Below are 23,052 nucleotides of genomic sequence, written 5' to 3' on the forward strand. Positions count from 1 at the left end.
GAACGCCAACGGAACGCGATCGTGCAAGTGCTCCGGCTTCGCATTGCCTCATGGTCCCCTTTAGCGGGAAATGGTGTAATTTTTATTAACGTTCGTTTTCACCTTCCTATCGAGGCGTTGTAGCAGAGAGTGGGCATATGTGAGCACTGAGAAGGTAGTATCAGTATGTTGCTTTTTAGAAAGAGCTAATTACCCGAACAGTACGAACCTATACAGTTTGCAGTTTCTTTCTTTCTTTCTTTCTTTCTTTCTTTCTTTCTTTCTTTCTTTCTTTCTTTCTTTCTTTCTTTCTTTCTTTCTTTCTTTCTTTCTTTCTTTCTTTCTTTCTTTCTTTCTTTCTTTCTTGTCTACCTCAGTGGTACAGTCGTGGTTACGGTGCTCGGCTGCTCAGCCGAAGGTCGTGGGTTCGGCCCCTGCCGCGGCGATTGTGTTTTGATGGAGGCGATATGCTAAACGCCCGTGTACTGTGCGATGTCAGTGCACGTTAAAGAACCCTAAATGGTCGAAATTTTCGCAGCCCTCCACTACGGCGCGCCTCATAATCGTATGATGGGTTTGGCACATAAAACCCCAGGAGATTATTCTTTCTCTTTATTAAAATCTTTAAACGTAGGCCGGCATGGATATGGGTATCGTGAATGCCGGATGCCTTCCCGTCTACGACAGCATAGACCCTGAACTGCTCGCCCTCTGCGAAGCAGTCGTCATGAACACGGATCCAGAGGCCACGGAGAAGCTTCTGGAATACTCCAAGGTTAGTGCTGACCCTTATACCATGTTACACATAAGCTTTATACGCCATTAATGGAGCAGTTTTTTACCACTGAGAACAACTTTACTTCTAAGGCTATAAAAACAGCTAATTGCACACGACAACACTTTTAAACTGCTGATGCGATGAGAGAAATGGTAGTTAGTTAATTATGGCCGTCTGGGGCTTACCGACATAGCCGACATGGTAGTCTGACAGACAATGCCTTATCCATGCGGGGGGGGGGGGGGGTTGAAACATCCTTTCCCCCGAAGATTTTCAGTTTTGCATGCATATGTATTACAGGCACACATACAAACGCACGCACGAACATACATAATGTATGGTTTTCTAACATCTCCATTCCTAAGTTGTAAAACATAATCTTAGATATGTACCTGAGAAGTTTTATTGCGTAGTAACCCCCCGAAGAAAACTTCTGACTACGCTCCTGCTGACAGAGATGTTTATTAAAGCTTTATTTCGAGCAGTTCTCGTGTTTTCTGTAACTCGTATTATCGTGCTTACCTTCCCGCAAGATAGTTGCCACAAAATGAAACTTCGCTAGCACTTATCGAAGATTACGTTTTGCACCTTAGGCATAGGGGTGTTCGGAGACGAATCAACGCAAGAAATGGTTTGTATGCCCCTAAGCGTGTGAAGATGTTACGTGTTATCAAATGTTATCACTAATAGATGTTATCGCTAAGATGTTATCACCAACAGCATAAAGCAACATGCTAGCCTCTAAATATCTGTGGCCGTAAGGAAGTGCTGTGTAAGCGTACAACATTAGAAGTCTCGAGTATCCCTCAGTGGCGTCTCCGGAATGTTATCTTCAGGCGCATTTTCACGGAGACACTGAAATCTGCGCGAGCTTGTACGATTTGTTAATGATGGTGGTAATGGTTACATTGTAGGAATATCAAAAAGAAGGAATAAGCGGTTTGATGGAAGGTGTTATAAGGTAGGCGAATGATAGATAAATATAAGACAGTAGGAAAAAATAGTCATGGTGTGAAATCCGTTATTACGGACCTGAATTGGTTCATTTTGCACTAAGTTTCTGATCGTGTTTAGATCGTGAAATACACAAATATTACTGATCATTTTTGCCACGTAGGGCTTGAGCAAAGAAGGCAATCGCAAAGAGGCCGATGACGGCTGGCGAAGCGCTTCTGTTGAGGAGAGATTGAAGACTGCATTAATCAAGGTGAGCCCTTAGAACGTTCGTTGCTCATAAATAATCGTTGATAGATGGCTTCAGAGATACAGAAAACCATGTGAATGTGGTGGCCTTTGTCGGAAGACTTATCTGCGATACGTGCTGCGCGCCCACACGATTAATCGTTGGATCGTTATGGATAATGGATAACGGCATCGTTATTCCGTTATCGATAGTGCTTCCCGCCGTTTGCGAATGCTTGGGGATTTCCCGCGTGGTAACAGTTTGGGGGTAGCAGTTTAGGTACAAAAGGTAACACTAAGCTGAAATGCTCTGTTATTACCAAAGGCGTAGAGACATATGTATACTGCCCCTTTAATGATTATTTTATGAGCGATATTGTAAGATGAATATTGTTTTTTTTTTCATCATCATCTACGTAGGGTGGGACGGGACAGGGGTTGGTCCCCTCTTCCCCCGCCTCGCCCGATGGTAAACTGCCGGACCAGTTTTAAGTAAAGTTCATTCATTCATTCATTCATTCATTCATTCATTCATTCATTCATTCATTCATTCATTCATTCATTCATTCAGGGGTTGGACTCTCACATTGAAGAGGACGTCGAGGAAGCCCGCAAAAAGAAGGACACTTATCCGCTCACCCTAAATATCATCGAGGGACCATTGATGACGGTTAGTTGCCGCAAGAGGGGGCCACGTGTGCTTTGTCCCACTTTTGGCCATACCTGATTTGCCCTAGCTGTCGCGCGCAATTCTCGTGTGAAGACTTATCGTGTGAGCGAGGCTAAACGCAGGTGAAAGCACTGTAGCATAACTCCGTTCTCAAGGGCCTCTAAACCACCCCCGATAGTTTTAGATGTGAAGCATCTTATGGCGGAGTTCTATCCGGTGGTGGTGGTGGTGTGTGGCGTGACCACCCCTACTGCGCATGCGCAAGCCCTCTCCCATCACCTACTCTCCCACTTTCCCCTCTCCTTCCCTTCTTCATTACACTTTCACCCTCTCCACTCCTCCTCTCCCTTTCCCCTCTCCACTTTCCCTCTCCACTCCCCCTTCTGAAACGCAGGCTCGACATGCCGAAACGCTGCTTCGCATCGCCTCATGGTCCCCTTTAGCGGGAGATGGTGCGAGTTTTTTAACATTTCGAGTGACCCAACCCACGAATAGAGTTAAGAATGCCGTTAAGATCAACAATGCTAAACGCGGCAGCCCCACCAGCCGCGGCCGTGCCACAAATTCTAAGAAACAATTTCTTCTCGTCTCCGGGCCTGTCGGTATCGCCAGCGTTGTCCGTGACGTCACCATTAGCGTCTGGTCATGTCATCCACAAAAAGAACCTGTTTGTGGATGACATTGGATGACATTGTCAGCTCGTAGGTACGCTCGCTCGCCGCTCTTCCTCCTCACACGGCGAGGAGGAGCACTCGGCCAGGAGGAGAGGCAGGCCGATGAACGGAGCTTACCGAAGGAAAGAGCGAAGCGAGCGAGGGCCACTTTTGGATCATCAAACGCGTGTAGCTCCGATATTACGGCGCTGTTTCGAGATATTCTCGAGGCTGCGTATTTGTTGAAGAATCGCGCGCAAATGCAACGCCACAACTAAATTTCGACCTTTGGGTGGTTTAGGGATGCTTTAAACGGCTGTTCACGTGGAAGTGATTGGAAATTTTATGCTTGTTTTTGGTTTTTAGGATTCAGGTAGTTGATAATTGTAATTATTATCGCTAACATTTTTAAAGAGACAATGCTGTTCTTACTGACCACGTGTCAACTAGCGCTTTACTTGTGGAAACTCTCATTAATGTTTATAGATGACCCGCAATGCTTCAGTGCATTTTATGCTCAGGGCATGAGCATCGTTGGGGACCTGTTCGGCGAAGGAAAGATGTTCCTGCCCCAAGTGATCAAGTCAGCGCGGGTGATGAAAAAGGCGGTCGCCTACCTGGTCCCATTCATGGAACGGGAGAAGGAGGAGGCGAGGAAGCTTCTGGGGAGCTCGGCGACAAACAAGGTGAGGAATGCCGACTAGTCCTATTTGTTACAAACTCGATAACGAAGAAAGATGAGCTAGTTGGTCCTTCGCTTTTGCCGAGGCAGAGTTTCTAGCGCGACAAAACCAACAAAGTAAAACAAAACGTTTGCAGGAGTAAAGTGAAGGATTTTAAAATGACTGACAAGCGATTTTTCTCGACCCAGTTTTTTTGCGGCGCAACGAAAGCTCCCCTTCGGTAGTGATTAAACCTGTAGTGGCTGATGCCAAAAGCGGGTGGATATTTTGTCAGCAGAATTTTTCGACCCGAGAAGCCACTAAAAAAAATTAGAGCCCCTCCTCCAGCAACGCTGAGAAGCGATAGCGATGCCGATAGCCCATCTGGCAAAACTATTCATTAAGCTCAACGTTTTGCTTTCACAGGAGTGAGTGCGACTCTGGTTAACCACCTTCATTTTTGACATGTTCAAACGTTCTTTAATGTAAAAACTGGTAGAATAAGTTTTCCGAACGCTCGTCGTCCAGTGAAATCCCTTTACCGCCTCGCGAGCCAGGCGCTCCTGGCACTTCTCCAATTCGTCAGCAGGTGCCGCTAGTCCCACAGCTAACAACTTTCATGCTACCGCTCATGAGCATAGGATCATGCGTCAAGTCAAGGCGGTGCCACTGTTCGGCTCGGTACAAACGAAGGCGTATATATCTACACATCTTAACTTAAAAAAAGATTATGATAAAAAAGTGTGCGGCATTTTAACACTAATATAGACACCATTAACAGCGTACACTAGTAAAAGGTCGCGTGATCGGGATCATATGCATCTTCACTTTATTGCCGCGTGGGGGCCAACAGTCATTTTTCGCGACTTTGGTGAATAAATAAAGATGTAAATCCGCGTTTAATGAAAAAAAAAAACAGGTGTTCTCTTAACCAACGCAATAAACAATGTTTCCATTCATGGGGTTATCTCAATTCGTGCTCTGAGTGGTTGTCCGACCCTCTAACAGTTCGCTTGTTCAGTTTTATCTGGAATAGATCTGAGCGCAAACGGACGAGACACAAGAAGAGAAGACGACTACACAAGCGCTCCTTCTCTTCTTGTGTCTCGTCCGTTTCCGATCAAATCTATTCCAGAATGAACCAACGCGCCCAACAAAGTATTTTACTAAATTATCCAGTTTTATATATGCGCGTTTCGTACTGCCCAATTTCATTTAAACAATATGTCTTGTCCCTGATGTTGATCAGCCCTGAAATGTTCTTATTCATTTTGATTCGTATACAGGTTAGTCACTCCGGTGTCGTCGTTTTGGCTACGGTCCGTGGTGACGTTCACGACATTGGGAAGAACATCGTGGCGGTCGTCTTGGGATGCAATAACTTCAAGTAAGCTAGCGACTCATCACTCCTTTTCTTAACAATTAACGTGGACAGAAGCTTATCATACTTCGCAGGGTTATTGACCTCGGCGTCATGGTCCCGTGCGAGAAGATACTGGACGTCGTTCGAGAAGAGAATGCTGGTAATTTGAATCACTGTGTCCCACTGTGAATGCACTGTGTTGAACATAATGTTTTAGTATAGTTTTCCATTGACTTATGTATTAATGTCATGCTCATCCGTTGCAGCCAGAAGTATTGGTGGATTTCTTTCTGTTGTTGATAATTGCTGTACCAGTAGTATTGCCGTTTCTTTGTTTTTGTTAACAGATATAAGCACTATGCGTTGATACTTTTACCTGTCTGCTGATATAGTTGTAGATTCTATTTATGTTAAAAACCTGTTTTCTGCTGCCGGTGTAATGACGTGTATATATTTACAAAAGTATGATTATGTATGATTTTGCATAATTATATATGGTTATGTATCACTCTTTTTGTATGCTGTCACATGTTGCCATCTAAATGGCCTCCTGGGTCCCGCCAAGCTGCCTTCTGCGGTTTTGGCTTAGGAGCCTGCCCAGAATATTTTCCATTCTGGTAAATAAAGGGAACTGACGTTAATTCAACTGAACACAGAGCGCGGTGTCAATATTCGTGTATGTCTTTGTTCCGAACACTGCGCCACAGGCGTGTGGCGTGACGCAACGGACTAATTTCGAAAAACTTTAGTCAGTACAACCAGTCTTGATTTTTATATATTGCAGAAATGACGATTAAAACTTATTACTTTCAGCTTTTAGTTCGTTTAAATAATGCAGTGTAGGCTTCGTTTGTCAATAAACAGTTAAGTGGTTCGGTACAGACGCTGCCGAAATTCATGACGTGACAGTGTGCTAGTGCCTAAAATTGGCGATGGGGTCGCCACCCGCTTTTTATTTCGCTTACTTTCTGTCCTCGAAACGCCTTCTCTCAATGTGAGAACAGCTTCGAAATCTCAAAAGTGTGATGTACTAGTAAAGCGCGCATTAGCACAATTTCGTACTAATGTGCTTATTTATTACTGCTTATTAACAATTTAATTACCGTTTATTTTCTAATTTGGTAGAATTTATCATTCTCCAAATGTGCCTTCTTTAACTTCTCCAGCTCTTTGCGAACGGTTTCCTAGTTTGCACGTCTGCATAGTCTACGTGTCTCCATCAACAGGAGAGGCGAAATGCCAGCTCCCACAGCAGTGACTAACCTCAGATATCGTTGCGGACTTTGATATATTTCTGTCTTTTCTTTTTTCCTTGTTTTTTATGTTTTTGTGGGACTGCTGTCCGCGAAGACATCCTAGGCCTATCCGGTCTCATCACGCCATCACTGAACGAAATGATCCACGTTGCGACGGAGATGGAACGACAGAAGTTCTCCGTGCCGCTGCTCATAGGAGGCGCCACGACATCGAAGTAAGTGTCGGAGGCGATTCGCTGTCGAGTTTATGGTAACGGTGAGGTGACCTGTTTGAGGTGACTCCATTGTGTCACTACTGCAGGCGCCACACAGCAGTGAAGATAGCACCATGTTACCGCCAACCGGTGATTTACGTTCCCGACGCTTCGAAAAGTGTCGTCGTGGTAAGATATCGGTTTCTTGAATGTGAAAGATATGTTTTAAGCGTTGCAGGTACGTTGTACGAGAGCGCGCGGCCAGCTACGTGCGCCGAAAACAACGGGATAGGACTAGTTCGCACGGCTGTCACCGTGGCGCCACTGGTCAGGGACATTTAGTATAGAGATGCAGGTTACCGCACGCCCTTGTGTTCTTGGTTTTAGGATGAAGTGGTGGACATCATGGCTTCATCTTACAACCAGTATAGCAGATGTGCGCATTGTAATAACCGACTCCTCAATTCATTAAGAGGTATAATTTGTCGAGCTGCTGCAGCCTGATATGTTTCTGAAAAGCGTTGCGAAATAACACGGATGACTGTGATTTGTATTCCAGTGATGTCGGTAACCAGTACAGTTTGTAGTTTGACTTATCGCTATGATTTGCTGTCCAGTGCACTTCTCTGCTGGACGCTATGAAAAGAAAGGCGCTCGTCGAAGACATTGACGAGGAGTACGAGGAACTCAGAGAGGACTACATGGACTCGCAAAGGGTAACGCATCTTGTGAACTCGCAATTTCTAACCCTCGTGAACTGGCAAATGGTAACACAGCGCATACAGTAACTTAGACTTGTGGTCTTGCAATGCCTAACTAACTCTTGTGCATTGGCAAAGTAACACTTGCAAACTCGTAAACGGTAACTTACACTTGTGAAACTTGCAAAGGGTAATCTGCACTTGCGGGCTTGCAGAAGGGAACTTGCACTTGTGAACTCGTAAGAGGTAATATACACTTGTTAACTCGCAGAGGAAACCTCGCGCTTGTGAACTCGCAAATAGTAGCTTACATTTGTGAACTCGCAAACGCAAGCTTACACATGTAAACTCACTAAGACTAACTTGCATGTGCGTTCTCGCAAAGGATAGCTTACACTTGTCGACTCGCAGAGGGTGACTTACACTTGGGAACTCGCAAAGCTTAACTTGCACTTGTGAACTCGTGAAGGCTAGCTTACACTCGCAAACGGTAACTTATACTTGTGAACTTTCAAACGCCATCTCACACTTTTGAGCTTGCAAATGGCAACTTACTCTTTTGTGTACCTGCCTTGTGCACGTTTAAGTACTTGGCGATAAATGAGGATCGAAGTGCGCTGTACAAATTTTACCCCATGCTATAGTTCGCCAAATTATAAATTAATTATAAATATTTTTTCAATAATCTATCTTCTTGCTTCTCCTCCTTTATCTTAGGAAAGGAAATACGTCTCTCTGGAATATTCCAGGCAGAACAGACTTCGACTCAACTGGAACGCTGATTTCAGCCCAAGTATGAGCCTGATCACATCATTTTCAAACTCCTGTGACGGCACTCTAAAGGTGGTGACATAACACTTTCCTCTAACATCCACCTTGCACTTTAGCGTGTTATTTCTTTCCCTTCAATTGCGTAGGTTATTTATCTACAATCTAAAGTATGAAAAATATGTAATATTATGCAATATGATTGACTTTCACTCAACAGAAATGTATTATTGTTTTCTCAATGTTTCCTTGTACTCTTGATATACTCAAGCTGGCACGCTTTTTCGTGTGTCGACAAATATTTCTAAAATGCGATATTGAAGCTGCGCGTGAACTTCTTCATTTTTTTATTGACGTGATGATAAAGATATGTCGGCGCACAAATAACGCGCCGGCAACTGCTAAGCTTTTAAAGGTGTCGAACATAGATCATACAGGGTCCAAAATTTCCGGACATAACAAATCCGCAGCACATGCAATATACAAGTTGAAGGACACCATTACACAATGACCTCTCAAAATTACAAAGAATAATGTCCCATTATATGAAGTTCTGAGGTCATACACCACGTAGATGAATTATCACGTAAAGACATAGCATAACTCAAGACAACATAGTCAACAATCACATATAAGTATACATACACGGTCACGTTAAAATGCCTACACCACCACACACCAAGACGTTGACTTAAATCGGCGTTAAGGGCATTAGGCCTCAGACCACTCAGTTTAAGGAAACTTTTGGGCCCGTGGCGAAGAAGAGATTTGCCGAAGCGCGCTTTAACTTTAAAAGCATTCAAAAATTTTCTGGAAGATAGTGGCATTCTTGGCCTTTACGAACGCATTTAAGCTTTGTTTTGTTTTAGCGTCACAGCGTGTGTTTGTGTGACTGTTGACTGCTTTTGTCTTGAAAGTTTCTATCTTATCCCTGTGTTTCTGTATGAGCAGTAAAGCCACAGTTCTTGGGTACAAAGATTTTTCACGACATCGACATCGAAGAGCTGGTGCCTTACATCGACTGGAAGCCATTTTTCGACGTGTGGCAGCTGAAAGGAAAATATCCCAACCAGCGATACCCGAAAATATTTGAAGATGACGATGTGGGTACGTACATCAAATAAAAAAAAGCAGGTCCATGATAAAGAAAACGCTCCTGTGACTACGTTCGGTTAAAATGTTGACGTTTCAGAAAAAAAAAAAAATTAAAAGCTATGAAGTCTTCTCGAAGTGGGCATCGTTTATTTTAAAAAAAGGGCCTTTTTATAAAATGCTGTTGTTTGTAAAGCCGCTGCATTGTGTAAAAGGACTACTGAGAGAACTCTGCCTAACAAGGCTGCAATTAGTGTAGCCTGGTAATCGCAGTTCATGTACGGCCAATGACAACGTTTTTCGGATACGATAGATATCGACGAAATATAATTCTTTACCCAACTTGTTTGAACGGGACAGTATGTCAGGAGCGCAATTCCGAGGTGATAGCAAGGATATTCAAGGTTGTCCTTCGCACAGTGGATGCGCCGAAGTTTCCAACTGCGTTTCTTTGCACATTTACCTTGCTTAACCAGCAGAATGGCGATCTATGTCGTGGAATCCTAAGCGAGAAATCGGCGCGCACTCACTGTCACTATTCCGACGATAATGTAATTAACGTTGACAAATTTAAGCGCCGAAGGAAAGATAAATTTCCTTACGTCTTCGTTTCTTCTTTGTTTCTTTTTTGCTTTTCAGGCGAAGAAGCGAGAATGTTGTTTGACGAAGCCAATCAGATGCTTACCGAAATCATCGATCGCAGAGTGCTTCGAGCACGTGGTGTTGTCGGTTTTTATGCGGCCAACAGTGTCGGTGACGACATACATCTCTACGTTGATGACAGCTTCCCCAGGAGACAGGCAGTTGGCACCTTGTATGGGCTTCGGCAGCAGGTGCTCTCTTTGCGCGCTTTTTTTGCGTTTTTTTTCACTAAGTGAGCTAAGGCTGCAAATTTTAACATTTTAAAATGTAACATGTAAACGACAATGGAGAAGTGGTCTAGAAGCTGCATATCTCCCCCCTCCTCTCCTCCCGAAATTTTGATGGAGGGGGTGTTTTACCGAAAGTAAATAATAACAATAGGTATTTTTCTCAAATAGTCAAGGCCTTCAGCAAGTGGACGCCCCCCGAAAAAAATTTCTGGCTACGGGTCTGGATTTATGTGCACATTAGTGAAACCCAGGTGGTCGAAATTTCCGGAGCCCTCCACTACGGCATTCCTCATAATCATATCGTGGTTTTGGGACGTTAAACCACAATTCAATTAACATTAGGTATTAGTAGTTTGCGAAGGCTTTCTCTCACAAACAAATTTAAGCTTGATATTTTTTTTTGGGGGGGGGGGGGGGCGGAATAAATCCCAGCATTTATTATGCTTTCTCTTGCCCTTGTCAACATTCTCGTGTGGCTTTTCATGCAACCAGGCCGCGAAGAGCAAACCGTCGCCCTTCTACTGCCTGTCGGACTTTGTGGCACCTCTGGAGAGTGGCATCCAAGACTACGTTGGCCTGTTCGCGGTGTCCGCTGGATTTGGATGTGAGGAAGCCTGCGCTGGGTATGGGTCAGCTGCGAATCTGAGCTAGTACTGCAATCGTTTTTAAGCACGAAATACTTTTTTGATCTCTTTGTCGGCGACCTTCATGTGACCTTGAGTCAATAGCGAGCGTTGCTATCCGTGCACTCAAACGAGACATCCGGGTTCTCAACAAGATCATCCGGGCACGAGACATCCGGGTTCTCAACAAGATCATCCGGGCATCGTTGCGAGAACGAAACGAGGCATCCGGGTGCTCAGCTCTTTGGGCGTAATAAAGAGAACACCACCACCACAGACCAAAAGTTAAAAAAATGCGGTGTTTGGCTGCCAACCCTTCGTACAGGACCGCAATACACACCCTGCTTACGGCTCAAAAAATTACAAAAATATTGCTTCAGAGTTTTGTGTGTGTGTGTGTGTGTGTGTGTGTGTGTGTGTGTTTGTGTGTGCGCGTGTGCGTGTGCGTGTGCGTGCGCGTGCGCGCGCGTGCGCGCGCGTGTGTGTGTGTGTGTGTGTGTGTGTGTGTGTGTGTGTGTGTGTGTGTGTTTGTTTGTTGTTGTTGTTCGCAAATGCTGTTTGCCATTGGTCGGCCGCGCGCTTGCTAATAAGTCATTGACTTCGGTTGCATTTGCTATAAGGAAGAGCTTTAACTTCAGAACTTCCTTTGTTGCGAATACTTTGGGTTAACTTAACTTTCTGCGAATGCTGACATTTTAGAAGCGTCAGCATTAAAACAATCGTCCAAGTAAATTACGCGACGAGCTAGATCCTTTTCGTGAGTGCTTCTGTGAGGCCCTTTTGAGTGCTCTGCGACGTACGTTTTTCTGGTACTTTAGTTGTTTCTACCGGTGTTGCAATTTCAGAGATACCAAGAAAACAAAAAAAAAACAATAGCAAACAAAAAAATTCACCAGCGTCATGTTTCTGTGTCTTCTCGGTTTCAGTTATAGAAAGAAAAATGACGACTTCAAGGTGATCATGACAGAAGCCCTCGCTGACAGACTGGCAGAGGTAATTTTTTACTTGATACCGTGTACCCGCTTATACTTTTTTTTCTGGCAAAGGCTAACTTAAACACAACGAAATACTACTGCGCCGTGCACAGTCGAAGCAGGTTTTACTGAATACGATTACGCCCTCCGGTATGTGCCCTGTCGACAGTTAAACCTATTTAAATCACTAAACTGTTGATCTCGATACCCAAACTCCCCTATAACGTAATCGCCTACAACAAAGTTCGTCATGTTGCTTAGTAGCGGCAGAGCTCCTCTCCTCTCGTTGGAGTGCATGATGGGGTTGTGATTAGATGAGCGACCGCGCTTTTTGTAGCATACAGTTTGTTATGAGGGATCTATCTTGCACGAGTATTGGCCGTTAAGTTTCGTGACATGTGGTCTTGTCTTCTTCGAGGCAGTAACTGGCTACCTTAGCGCGTGCATGTGTGTGCTTCGTGCACCTTTCCTCAACCAAAAAAGAAGAAAGGAGAGGGCAAGTGCGAAAAAGGGCACAATTGCCCTCTCCCATTTTCTTTCTTGGTTTGGGAGAGTGTGCGAGGCATACACATACAGGCGCTAAGGTAGAAAGGTGCTGTCTCGAAGAAGACAAGACAATTTGTTGAAACGTTGGCTCCCGCGACACCCCTTATTCAAGGATATTTAAGTGCAATGTACTTATAAACCGAAGGCGAACGGCGGCATGGTCACGCAGTTCCAAGCGAAGCAGCCGCCTAGCTTCGCCGCTAGGCCGAGAGAGCTAGCTGGCGCCACCATCAAATCATCGGAAAGTTTCTGGGGATTTCGCCGCTTGGGGTGCTCCCAAGCAGCAGCCAGTAGAGTTACTGCATATGCTACCTTTGGTAGCAGAGTTGCGTATAGGTCTGGCTAGCAACCACAGTCATGCGGTGAAGTCGCACTTCTTCTTTGCAGGCGACATGCCTACTGTATCGCCGATTAACATGTCTGGTGTGTCGAATACCGGCGATAAACATTGACTATCGATGACTGTTGTTAATTCAGTTCGCTACAGCGGCGGCGTCGAGAAACACAAAAATTGGCCCGAGCGTCAGCTTCTCCGCAATGCATGGTTGCTAGCGGCGTTTGGAAGACAGATGCGCAACTCTGCTACCTAAAGGTAGCATATACAGTAACTCTAGCAGCCAATAGAAAAGGCACCGACTGGCGGAGGGTCTTTCCCACCATGGACGCCGCTGAAGAGGCTCGCCGAGAACGGCAGTGCCGACGAAGAGCGGATCCCGCCGTCAGGGCTAAGCGAGCAGAGGAAGAACGACTACGCCGATTGCACAACCCTACTTTAGGAAAACAGGACACAACAGCCAAACGGCAACAACGTAAGGAATATCCCAAGGTGACAACCAGCTAAACACGAGCGAAACGCCGGTATCGAGCCGATCCCGAGGTGCAGGCGCGAAAAAAATGCATTGCGCTTCCCCGGCATTCACTTGGAGTGGAGCTGCCCACGATTTTCCTCTCTTCAAGCCTCCGTATTCTGGACATTTGCCTTGTTTGGATTCCATTTTCAGTGATTAGAAGTTGTTGAACAGAAAATTTCGTTGTAGCCAACGTTCAGACAAGTCCACGGCAATCCTCCCTATTCCCCTGAACGTCTGTCTCGCCTGCATTCCTTTTATTCAGGCGTTTGCTGAAATACTACACGCCAAAGTGAGGAAAGCCTACTGGGGCTACTCGCCGCACGAATCCCTGGAGGGAGCGGAACTGCATTCCATCAAATACAAGGCAAGTGTTGCTCGCTGCGTCATCATCACGTGAGTACTCCTCTTTTGGCGTGCACACGCACGGAGAACGTCAAAGCATCGGAGTAGGAGGTGCTTACTATTTGAAAGCTACATAAGTCCTGTCTGCCGCTTCGGATGGTCATATTTGAGTTTATTGCAAGCGTCATCATTTATTGTTCAAAGCTGGTGTCGAATGGGAGAATTAATTTTTTAGGTGCTGTTAACGTTTTGATGTAAGACTAGAAGAGTAATAATGGCCTTGCAGTAATACAATCAGGTTTTCCCTAATCCGAAATCGGCACGTTATTTGTATCCTTCTAATTATTTTTTTTTTTTGCCAACTCGTCGCGCGGGCCCGGCAGGCGGTCCAGGCCAGAGGGTTCCTGGATTAAGGGACCCTCCCACATTCACTTACTGACCACCTAATAAGCGTTTTCCTCTCGCACTCTCTCTACGAAAGATGGGGGCCATGTTGTTTTTGACCAGTCTGGTTTTATTTATATTTTTTGTCGGCATTTAGTGAAGATGCACTAGCGGAAATACAGTTAAGGGAAAAAATTAATACGGTCATTCCTTTGCCGCCGTTCGTTGTTTTTCAGGGTGACGTTTTCTCTTGACCCAACATAACAACAAAAGTCATGTTCTTACATTTAAATAATAATAATAAAAAAACGGGCTGTTTCACATTTGTTGCGAATGGATTCACTAGAAACTTTCCTCTCTTCCATGGTTGTTGCTATAGAGACGTGTTAGTTGGGACGAGCCGCTTTCTTCCGGCCCCCACGAATGGTCCAATCGCGAATCGCAGGGCATCAGGCCCGCACCCGGCTATCCATGCCAGCCGGACCACTCGGAAAAGTTGACGCTGTGGCGCCTGATGAACGTCCGGGAGGCCGTGGGTATCGAGCTGACCGACACGCTGGCCATGCGCCCGGCCGCATCCGTCTGCGGTCTCTACCTGGCACATCCGCAGGCCGTTTACTTCGCCGTGGGCCGCGTCAAGCGCGAGCAGGTTGGTGAGCAGCTGATGCACTCGTTCGCTTGTTACGACAACTCGATGCGACTTGTTACGACGACACGAGGGCGACCATGACGTTAATGATATCAGCCAATCGAACGTCTTGTCCTTAACCTTAATTGATTCCACGAACAAAAAAATTAAAGCCAGTTGCACGCATGCGCAATCTGAGCAAACAGCGGAGCTGGCAAGCAAGCGCCACCAACTGACCAACGCAGATGGACTTCTTTCTTCATCAGCTTATTCTTCTTCTTTCTTTCATGTTTCTTTCTGGATCTTTTTCTGCATCTTCTCATTCTATCTTCTTTCTTTCTTCTTTCATCTTTCTTTCTATATCACTTTCTATATTGCCTTCCCTCCTCCTTTCCCTCCTCGTGACCCTCACATCAGTCCTCCTCACCTCTCTTTCCTACCCTTTGCTATTCTATACTGCACAAGGGGTTATGCTATGGTTTACCCTCTCCCCTGCTCCTTTTCTCCCTGCTCCTTTCCTCCTTTCCTTACCAGGGTTGGCGTTGGTGGCTACTTTGCGCTAGAGTTACTGTATATGCTCCCTACCTGCGATAGCATATACAGGGACACTACTTTCCGCCAAATTGGCTGCTTTACGACGCTGTCTGGCGACAACAATTTCAGGTTGGCGCCATGGCTACTTTCTGGCTACTCTGAGCTTTTATGCTGGCGCGTTACCTAGCCATTTTTTCTTATTATATAGATATAAAATTGTAGCAAGCCTTAGGAATTAGAATTGCTTGCAAGCTTTTCTGTCGTTTCGGCCTGTCGTGTTGTGTTCACCTCGCCAGTGCGCTAGCGCGCATCGATGTACCCAACGCACTGCGCGACTGTAAGGACGGAGTGACGAGCGCATGTAGAGAAATGCGTGGCTACAGCATACTGCTGACGACGGGTTCTAATGCTGAAGCACAGCGCGTGAAAGAGATATCAACAACGAAATGAAGCTCGAGTGTTCATCTTCGATCAGATTTCGCTACTTGAAGCTGGACTTTTGTTATCATAACCATAAATCTGTGCCACTTTAGCTCTACGGCTTCAACGGAAACACCCCGCCACGGTGGTCTAGTGGTTATGGCGCTCGACTGCTGACCCGAAGGTCGCGGGATCGAATCCCGGCCGCGGCGGCTGCATTTTCGGTGGCGGCGGAAATGTTTGAGGTCCGTGCACTTAGATTTAGGTGCATGCTAAAGAACCACAGGTGGTCGAAATTTCCGGAGCCCTCCGCTACGGCGTCCCTAGGGCGTCCCTGGGCGTTAAGCCTCAGATATTATATTGAAAGGAAACCAAATTCAACGCTTAATATTCTTACGGCGTTGTTGGCCAAATATTACTTTGGTAAGAATTCTAGACAAACTGCATGCAGGCGCACTGAAATTATAATAATTTATTAATTTATTTGCTACTTACCTGTGGCTTGGAGACCAAGCAAGAATGAAAAATGTTGTGCTTGTTATTCTCCGTTTTCGCTTAATCAAAATCATCTTATTTATTGTTAACCGAATAATAATTTTTGTAATAATATCGTTTTTTATTTTGGCTACAAATTTGGCGCTAAATTCAATGAAATGGCTAATTTGGCTACTTTTAGCTTGAGTTCTGGCTCTTTTTTGAAATCTACCCAAACGGCAACCCTGGGCCTTACCTCCAGCTAAAGCAGTTCCACCTTAAAAAAGTTACATGATCCCTCATGCAGTTGCTTAAGACGACTCGAACGCGAAAACCATCTTTTTCTTCGCAGTCGATCGTATAAATAAACCCACAAATATAAATCTACGGTACTTTTCAGATCATGTATGGGAGCCTTCTTTACAGTTTTTATCTTTGGGGCCCCTGTGTAGTATCAATTTTGTATACACTATTATGTAAAAGCGACATAGTTCAAGAATAAACTGGAACTTCAACTTGTTCTGGCATAAGTGTTAAGCCGTGAATTTCACATGCGCGAGTCAAGTCAGAGGCCTCAATATTTCGTTTCTTTTCTTGTTTTTTAGGTCGATGACTACGCCAGAAGAAAAGGCACCACTTTCGAAGAAACACGAAAGTGGTTGGGCCCTATACTGGACACAGATTGAAGTCTGGACTTGACTGGTGGACTTGAGGATTGCCCTTTTCTTACGCAGTCGTGTGACTTGGCTGCCGACTGAAAGTCAACATGGGCGACAAACTTCCAACAACCTGATGTACACTTTGGTATTCTTGCTACAACGAAAGACTGAGAGATTGCCGCAACGGTGGTAAAGTGGTAGAGCGTCCACATCCAATGCGGAAGGTAGTGGGTTGGATTCCCGGCGCCGTCGGGCACATTTTTGTAATGGGGAGACATGCACCTTGATAGGGCGCTCGGTGGTGCCTACTAAACTTGATAAAGTGGTCTCTCCTTTCCATTCTCTATCTTCACCACTCCTCCGATTCGCTACGCTGTGCCGTGCTCCCTTATTGGTTGCCGAAACTAGTGTCTTCCCTAACCGCAGACCAATGCCTGTCACAAAGAGTACGTTGAGGCCGTGTATTGCACGCAAGGGCAAGCTAGCATCTGAATTAAGAGAACTTCTTGTAAGGCAAGTTGGTATCTATTCATTGTGTAACTTCTTGTAGGCGATAAGAAGCACACAGATTTCAAGACAAGGACAACGTCACAGAGCGCCTACCGCTTTGTTCCTCGTCCTTCTCTTGTGGTCTTTGTGTGTTTTTGAGCCCCTAAAAGCAGTTGCAGTATCTGAATGCCGATGTGAACATTTGCTCAGTTGATAGTTCTATTATTACTCATCGACCCGTAAGATCATTGAGCCAGTCATCCATTTTCACGCTGATTTCCTTCCATTCTTTGACTATTCTCTCACTCGCCCATTCACTTCATCACTCACCACTCACTTTCACCTCCTCATTCATTCACTCGCTGTGTGGAGGCCGGGCTCACTCACTCGATCAGGTTGAATCGGTAAGTTTTTCGGTCACGCGGCTTAAAGCGTCACCCCGCCAGGGATTTAAAGGGCCCGAAGAAGAGAAGTCCTCTTGTCGAAACGTAGGCTCCAGCGACATTCCTTAATTGTTCAACGATCTGTCGTCCCGTCAAGCCTTGATCGCCCTCTCGTGGTAATTTCCTAGATATCGAGCGCCACTGCCGAGTGCTACGAATCGAGCGCTGCGACCGGATGCCACGATACTATCGAGTGCGACTATTAGGGGCGAAGCTCCTGATAACATCACCTGGTCGGTCGTCGCTCCATCCGGCGTGCCCCAGCCGTCGCGTCTCCCGTATCATTCAATAGATGGCGCTGTCCCATAGAGATGCATGCAGGTGGAAATTGGTGCTGCTAGAGGACGGACGTGTTTTTCGTGGGCTCCGGAATGACAGCGTCAGATAAGTGCTTTTTTTTTTTTTTGCATGATTCGAGCTTGTTTCTTTAGTTAAGCCACTAGATTGCAGCTTAATAGAGCATACAACTTTGTGCTGTTGGTACAAAGTGGTGTGACAGTCGCTTCGGGTGTTTTTTTTTTAAATATTTGTTTTTTTGGCCACCACGTGGCTGAAAGGTGCACAGGTGCTTTGAAGTGTAACATACTTGCGGAGTTTTGTGATATCATTTGGCTTTAAGTGTATCTAATCTGCCGCGTGAATGCTCTATAGCCATGGTCAAAAAGACCGTAAAGTGTTCAGGATGCGGAATGGGGCGGAAAATAGAGGTTTGTGAGGATGAGACGACAGAGAGAGCTGACGCCAAGTGTAAGCAGTGCGAGTTAGAGGCGAAGATGGAAATAATGATGGCCGCCCAGAATGAGCTCAAGGCGAGAATCTCCGAGCTGGAGAAAGCGGTAGCGACAGAGCGGGAAAAAAACGATGGCTATGGCGGAAAGGCTTAAGTCAGCCGAGGAGGGATTGGCAAAGGTAGCCATGCCAGCAAAGGTAGCCATGCCAGCAAATGTAGCCACGGGGAACAGGGAAGCAGGCGACAGCGGGAAAAATGGGGCATCGACCCCCACAGTGGTAGGCACGAAGGGGGAAACAGGTTTGGAAAAGACAGGTGCAAGGGACACAGGACCCACCTTCCGCGAAGTAGTCTTGGGAACGGGAGGGGACAAAACAACAGCAGTAGCACGCGCTAGTAACAGGTGCAGTGGCCAGGTGCGGGAGAGTCCACCAGAAAAGTCGGATCACGTGATAATCGCCGGGGACTCGAATTTAGCTACATGCGCAGAAGCAGTCAAGGAAAGGGTGAGAGGCGACAAACGAGTTTTAATAGGAAAGTTCCCGGGCCATAGGCTGGGATCAGTGATGAGACAAGCTAACGCAAAACTCGCAGCTAAGTCTAATGGACGTAACCTCGTGATAATCGCGGGAGGTCTAAACGACGTCTTGAGTAACGAATCAGCCGAACTAGGGACCACATTGGCGAAAGGGGTCGATGACATGCGCGCCATTTCCCCTCAGGTGCAGATAGTGGTATGCACAATACCGGAGGTACCGGTGCGTGACGGCAACCTGCAAAGAGCGGTTGTCGACGCAAACAGAGAGATATGGCAGATGAGTAGAGAGAAAGGCATTGAGGTAGTGGAAATAAACAGAGAGGTGCACAGGTGGGGTGGTTTTCGAAGAGACGGAATACACTTCGATAGGAGGCTTGGCCATGAGGTGGGTTGGCGTCTTGCAGGACGCGCAGTAGCTTTTTTGGGGGGCACGCGGGCCCTTCGGTGCCCATGGTAGCTTGTAATGAGGAAAACAACCAGGGGGACTCTTTGACAGGTAGTATAGCGAAAAAACAGAGAAAAGGTAAAAGAAGGGAGAAGGCGCGTGTTGCAATTAGTTACATTAACATGCAGGGTGGCAGAAAAAAGGCAAAATGGTTAGAGATTGAGGGACAGGTAAACAAGGAACAGATAGGTGTTTATGCGGTTACAGAAACACACCTTAGAGACTTGGAAGAGCCACCACATATTGAAAATTATGTTTGGGAAGGATGTAACAGGATCACATCAGAAAGGAGAGGTGGGGGGGTTGGAATGCTAATTCATAGCAGAACAAAATGGGAGAGAGTGAAACAAACGTGTTCAGAGCACATGTGGGTTTCGGGCACAGTAGGTGGAAAGAAAACGTGGCTAGGTGTAGCTTACTTGTGGACAGGCAATAACTGCAGAGAAAAGAATCTGGAGATAGTGAAATGCATAAGCACAGATATTAAAGAATTTGGTCATGGTGCCGAGATAATCCTTCTAGGGGACATGAACGCTCACATTCATGACCTTGACGGATATTCAGACACCAATGGCAAGTTATTGCTAGATCTCTGCGAGCAACATAGTCTTGAGATAGTTAACGTGGGGCCTAAGTGTGAGGGGCAGATCACGTGGGAAGTCAGAAACAGGCAATCGAGCATTGATTACTGTCTCATGACAGAAGGAATATATGACAAACTTAGAGAGATGAGAATAGACGAAGAAGGCATTAACAGCTTGGGTAGTGATCATAAACGCATAATATTACAAATGGGATATAAAACTGAAAATAAGAACATAGAATCAAAGTTTGGCAGCTCGTATCTAAATGACAAACAAATAACAAATATAGCCGCAAGAGTCGAGGAAAAAGTAGACGAACTACCAGGCAAAGACTGGAAGTATAGTGAGCTGCTACATGTAATCACGAAAGAAATGGAAATAGAGAAGAAAACCATTTGCTGGAAAGGAAAGAAAAAGCCAAAAAGTTGGTGGAACAAAGAAATCCGGGAAGCGATCGAGAGGCGACGTCAGGCATCACGGGAGCACAGGCAGGCAAAAAAGGAGAAGCGGCCACAGGACGAAGTCAACCAAATATGGGAAATATATTTAGAGCAAAAATCCAGTGTGCAGAAATTAGTCGAGGCAAAAATTAAAGGTGAAAGTGAACGCTGGATGGCAGAGATTCGCGAAAAGAAGAAGGCCGCGCCTAGGATTTTTTGGAGCCACCTAAAAGCGCTGGGTAGGAAGTCTGTCACAATGCAACAACATATGGTAGATGAAGGAGGAAATAAATTGGAAGGATATGAAGCGCTAGGTTACATCCGAAAGATAACAGCCGATTCGTTTAAACAGGTCCCCCAGGGGATTCCCCCGGTGAGTAAAAGTACGCAAAGGAGTGCAACCGAAGAAGATGTAGTACTAGAGAATTTCAATTGGAAGAAGGCCGAAGGAAAAATTCCTAAGCGCACTACTCCGGGCTTAGATGGGGTTCCCGTCAGCCTCATTAACGAACTCGGACATAACACTAAAGAAGCACTGCTGAAAGCCGTAGAAAAGTGCTTACAGGAGAGGGAAATACCAGACAGTTGGAGAAAAAGTAGAATGAACTTAATCTATAAAGGCAAGGGAGAAAAGGATAACATTCGCTCGTATAGACCGCTAACAATTACATCGGTGCTATACAGGTTGGCGATGCAGGCAGTAAAATTAAAAATAGAAGCGTGGGTAGAACAAAATGATATTTTGGGAGAACTTCAGAATGGATTTCGAATCGACAGGCGGTTAGACGATAATCTGTTTGTTCTTACCCAGTGTATAGAAATATCTAAAATAGAAAACAGGCCCTTATACGTAGCTTATCTAGATATCACCGGGGCGTATGACAACGTTAATCAGGAAATTTTGTGGGATATATTGAAGGAAGTGGGCATAGGTGACGACTGTGTACAGCTTTTGAGGGAAATATACCGAGGAAATACAGTTTGTATAGAATGGGAAGGAATAAGTAGCAAGGACAGCGTTGAAATTAGCAAGGGGCTGAGACAGGGATGCCCTTTGTCCCCGCTGTTATTCATGCTGTACATGGCGAGAATGGAAAAAGCGCTAGAAGGTAGCAACATTGGATTTAATTTGTCACACAAACAGGTCGGAGCGATGATTGAGCAGAAGCTTCCAGGTCTATTTTATGCTGATGATATTGTCTTATTTGCGGACAGTCAAGATGATATACAGCGACTGGCAGATATATGCGGAAGGGAGTGTGAGGCTCTAGGACTAGGATTTAGTGCAACAAAATGTGGATTGATGGTATTCAATGATCACGGAGACCATACGGTATTAATACAGGGCCAAAAAATACCGAGGGTAAGCGAGTACAAGTACCTCGGAGTATGGGTAAATGAGGGGGATAGATATATGGAGGTACAAGAGAAAGCATCGGTAGCAAAGGGAAAGAGGAATGCTGCAATTATGAAGCACAGAGCCTTATGGGGATACAATAGGTACGAGGTGCTTCGAGGGCTGTGGAAGGGGGTGATGGTTCCGGGGCTTACATTTGGGAACTCAGTGGTGTGCATGAAGTCAGAGGTGCAATCAGGAATGAATGTAAATCAAAGGACGGTGGGCCGCCTCGCGTTGGGCGCTCACGGGAAGACGACAAATGAGGCGGTAAAGGGTGATATGGGATGGACAGGCTTTGAAGTGAGGGAAGCGCAGAGCAAAATGAGATTCGAAGAGAGGCTGAGGAAAATGAAGGAGAGTAGATGGGCAGAGAAGGTTTTCAGGTATTTGTATAGAAAAAGCGTTGACACGCAGTGGAGAAAAAGAACTAGGAGGCTCACCAGTAAATATACGGCTGTCAGTGCGGGCGATATGGCAACAAGGAGCATTAAGCGGAAGGTCAGAGAGGCGGAGAGGACTTATTGGATGACAGCGATGGAAAAGAAGCCGGCTCTGAGTAACTACCGAAAAGGAAAAAAACGAAATAAGGAGGGAAAGGTTTTATGATAATTCAAGGGGAAGCGCTTTACTGTTTGAAGCAAGGTCGGGCTGCCTTAGAACGCGTAGTTATAAAGCGAGATTTAGTAACGAAGAAGAACAATGTACATGCTGCGGGGGAACTAAGGAAACGATGGAACATGTACTGATTGAATGTGGCGATATTCACCCAGGTATACGTGTGGGCACGAGTCTACATGAAGCCTTGGGTTTTAGGGACAACAATGGAAAGCTGAACACGTCCGCGATAGAAATAAGTAAGAGACGGTTAGAGTATTGGTGGCAGAAAAGTAGAGATAAAGAACAAAAATAAATAATGGGGGAAAAATAAGGCCATTCTGCCTTAAGAGGCAGAGAGATGGACCGTGAATTTATATTTTTTGGTATAATAACATAGATTTAATCAATGTAGATAAGGTATTTGGCCAACATGAAACAAGGAAGCTTTTTTTTTTTTTTTTTTTTTCTTCGAGCCTGGTGGCAGACATGTCACCGCCCCGTTTTAAAGGGGACGCTCATAGCATCCAGCATGCAAACTGCAGTTGGGTGACGATATACTAGATGGCGCTGTCCCATAGAGATAAAAATATGAAAAAATAAATAAAATAAAATAAAAATAAAAAAATAAAAAATGAAGAATATAAAAAAGAAGACAAAAAGAAAAATGAAAAATAATCAAAGCGGCGTATCCCTATGATTACTGCTGGGCGAATCCACTGAACATTTCACGGTGTAACCATGATTGCTTCAGGAGCTTCGCCCAAGCTCTTCATCATTCACCC

General features: G+C 45.4%; 1 protein-coding gene across 1 annotated transcript in view; it reads left to right on the forward strand.

Annotated features, from left to right (window-relative positions):
* LOC119375018 (methionine synthase-like) overlaps positions 1–16,978 on the forward strand; it is a 51,388-nt gene extending 34,410 nt beyond the window's left edge. The window contains exons 16-32 of the mRNA XM_037645218.2: positions 614–754; positions 1,875–1,964; positions 2,511–2,609; positions 3,784–3,948; positions 5,211–5,311; positions 5,380–5,447; positions 6,638–6,758; positions 6,845–6,926; positions 7,355–7,453; positions 8,156–8,231; positions 9,158–9,313; positions 9,938–10,131; positions 10,663–10,793; positions 11,720–11,786; positions 13,427–13,528; positions 14,336–14,539; positions 16,552–16,978. Of these exons, the coding sequence (XP_037501146.2) occupies positions 614–754; positions 1,875–1,964; positions 2,511–2,609; positions 3,784–3,948; positions 5,211–5,311; positions 5,380–5,447; positions 6,638–6,758; positions 6,845–6,926; positions 7,355–7,453; positions 8,156–8,231; positions 9,158–9,313; positions 9,938–10,131; positions 10,663–10,793; positions 11,720–11,786; positions 13,427–13,528; positions 14,336–14,539; positions 16,552–16,632 (1,977 nt within the window). The 3' untranslated portion in view covers positions 16,633–16,978. The remainder of the gene's footprint in view (positions 1–613; positions 755–1,874; positions 1,965–2,510; positions 2,610–3,783; positions 3,949–5,210; positions 5,312–5,379; positions 5,448–6,637; positions 6,759–6,844; positions 6,927–7,354; positions 7,454–8,155; positions 8,232–9,157; positions 9,314–9,937; positions 10,132–10,662; positions 10,794–11,719; positions 11,787–13,426; positions 13,529–14,335; positions 14,540–16,551) is intronic.
* The last annotated feature ends 6,074 nt before the right edge of the window (positions 16,979–23,052 follow it).

The sequence above is a fragment of the Rhipicephalus sanguineus genome, chromosome 11 (assembly GCF_013339695.2).
Source record: "Rhipicephalus sanguineus isolate Rsan-2018 chromosome 11, BIME_Rsan_1.4, whole genome shotgun sequence".
Lineage (NCBI taxonomy): Eukaryota > Metazoa > Arthropoda > Arachnida > Ixodida > Ixodidae > Rhipicephalus > Rhipicephalus sanguineus.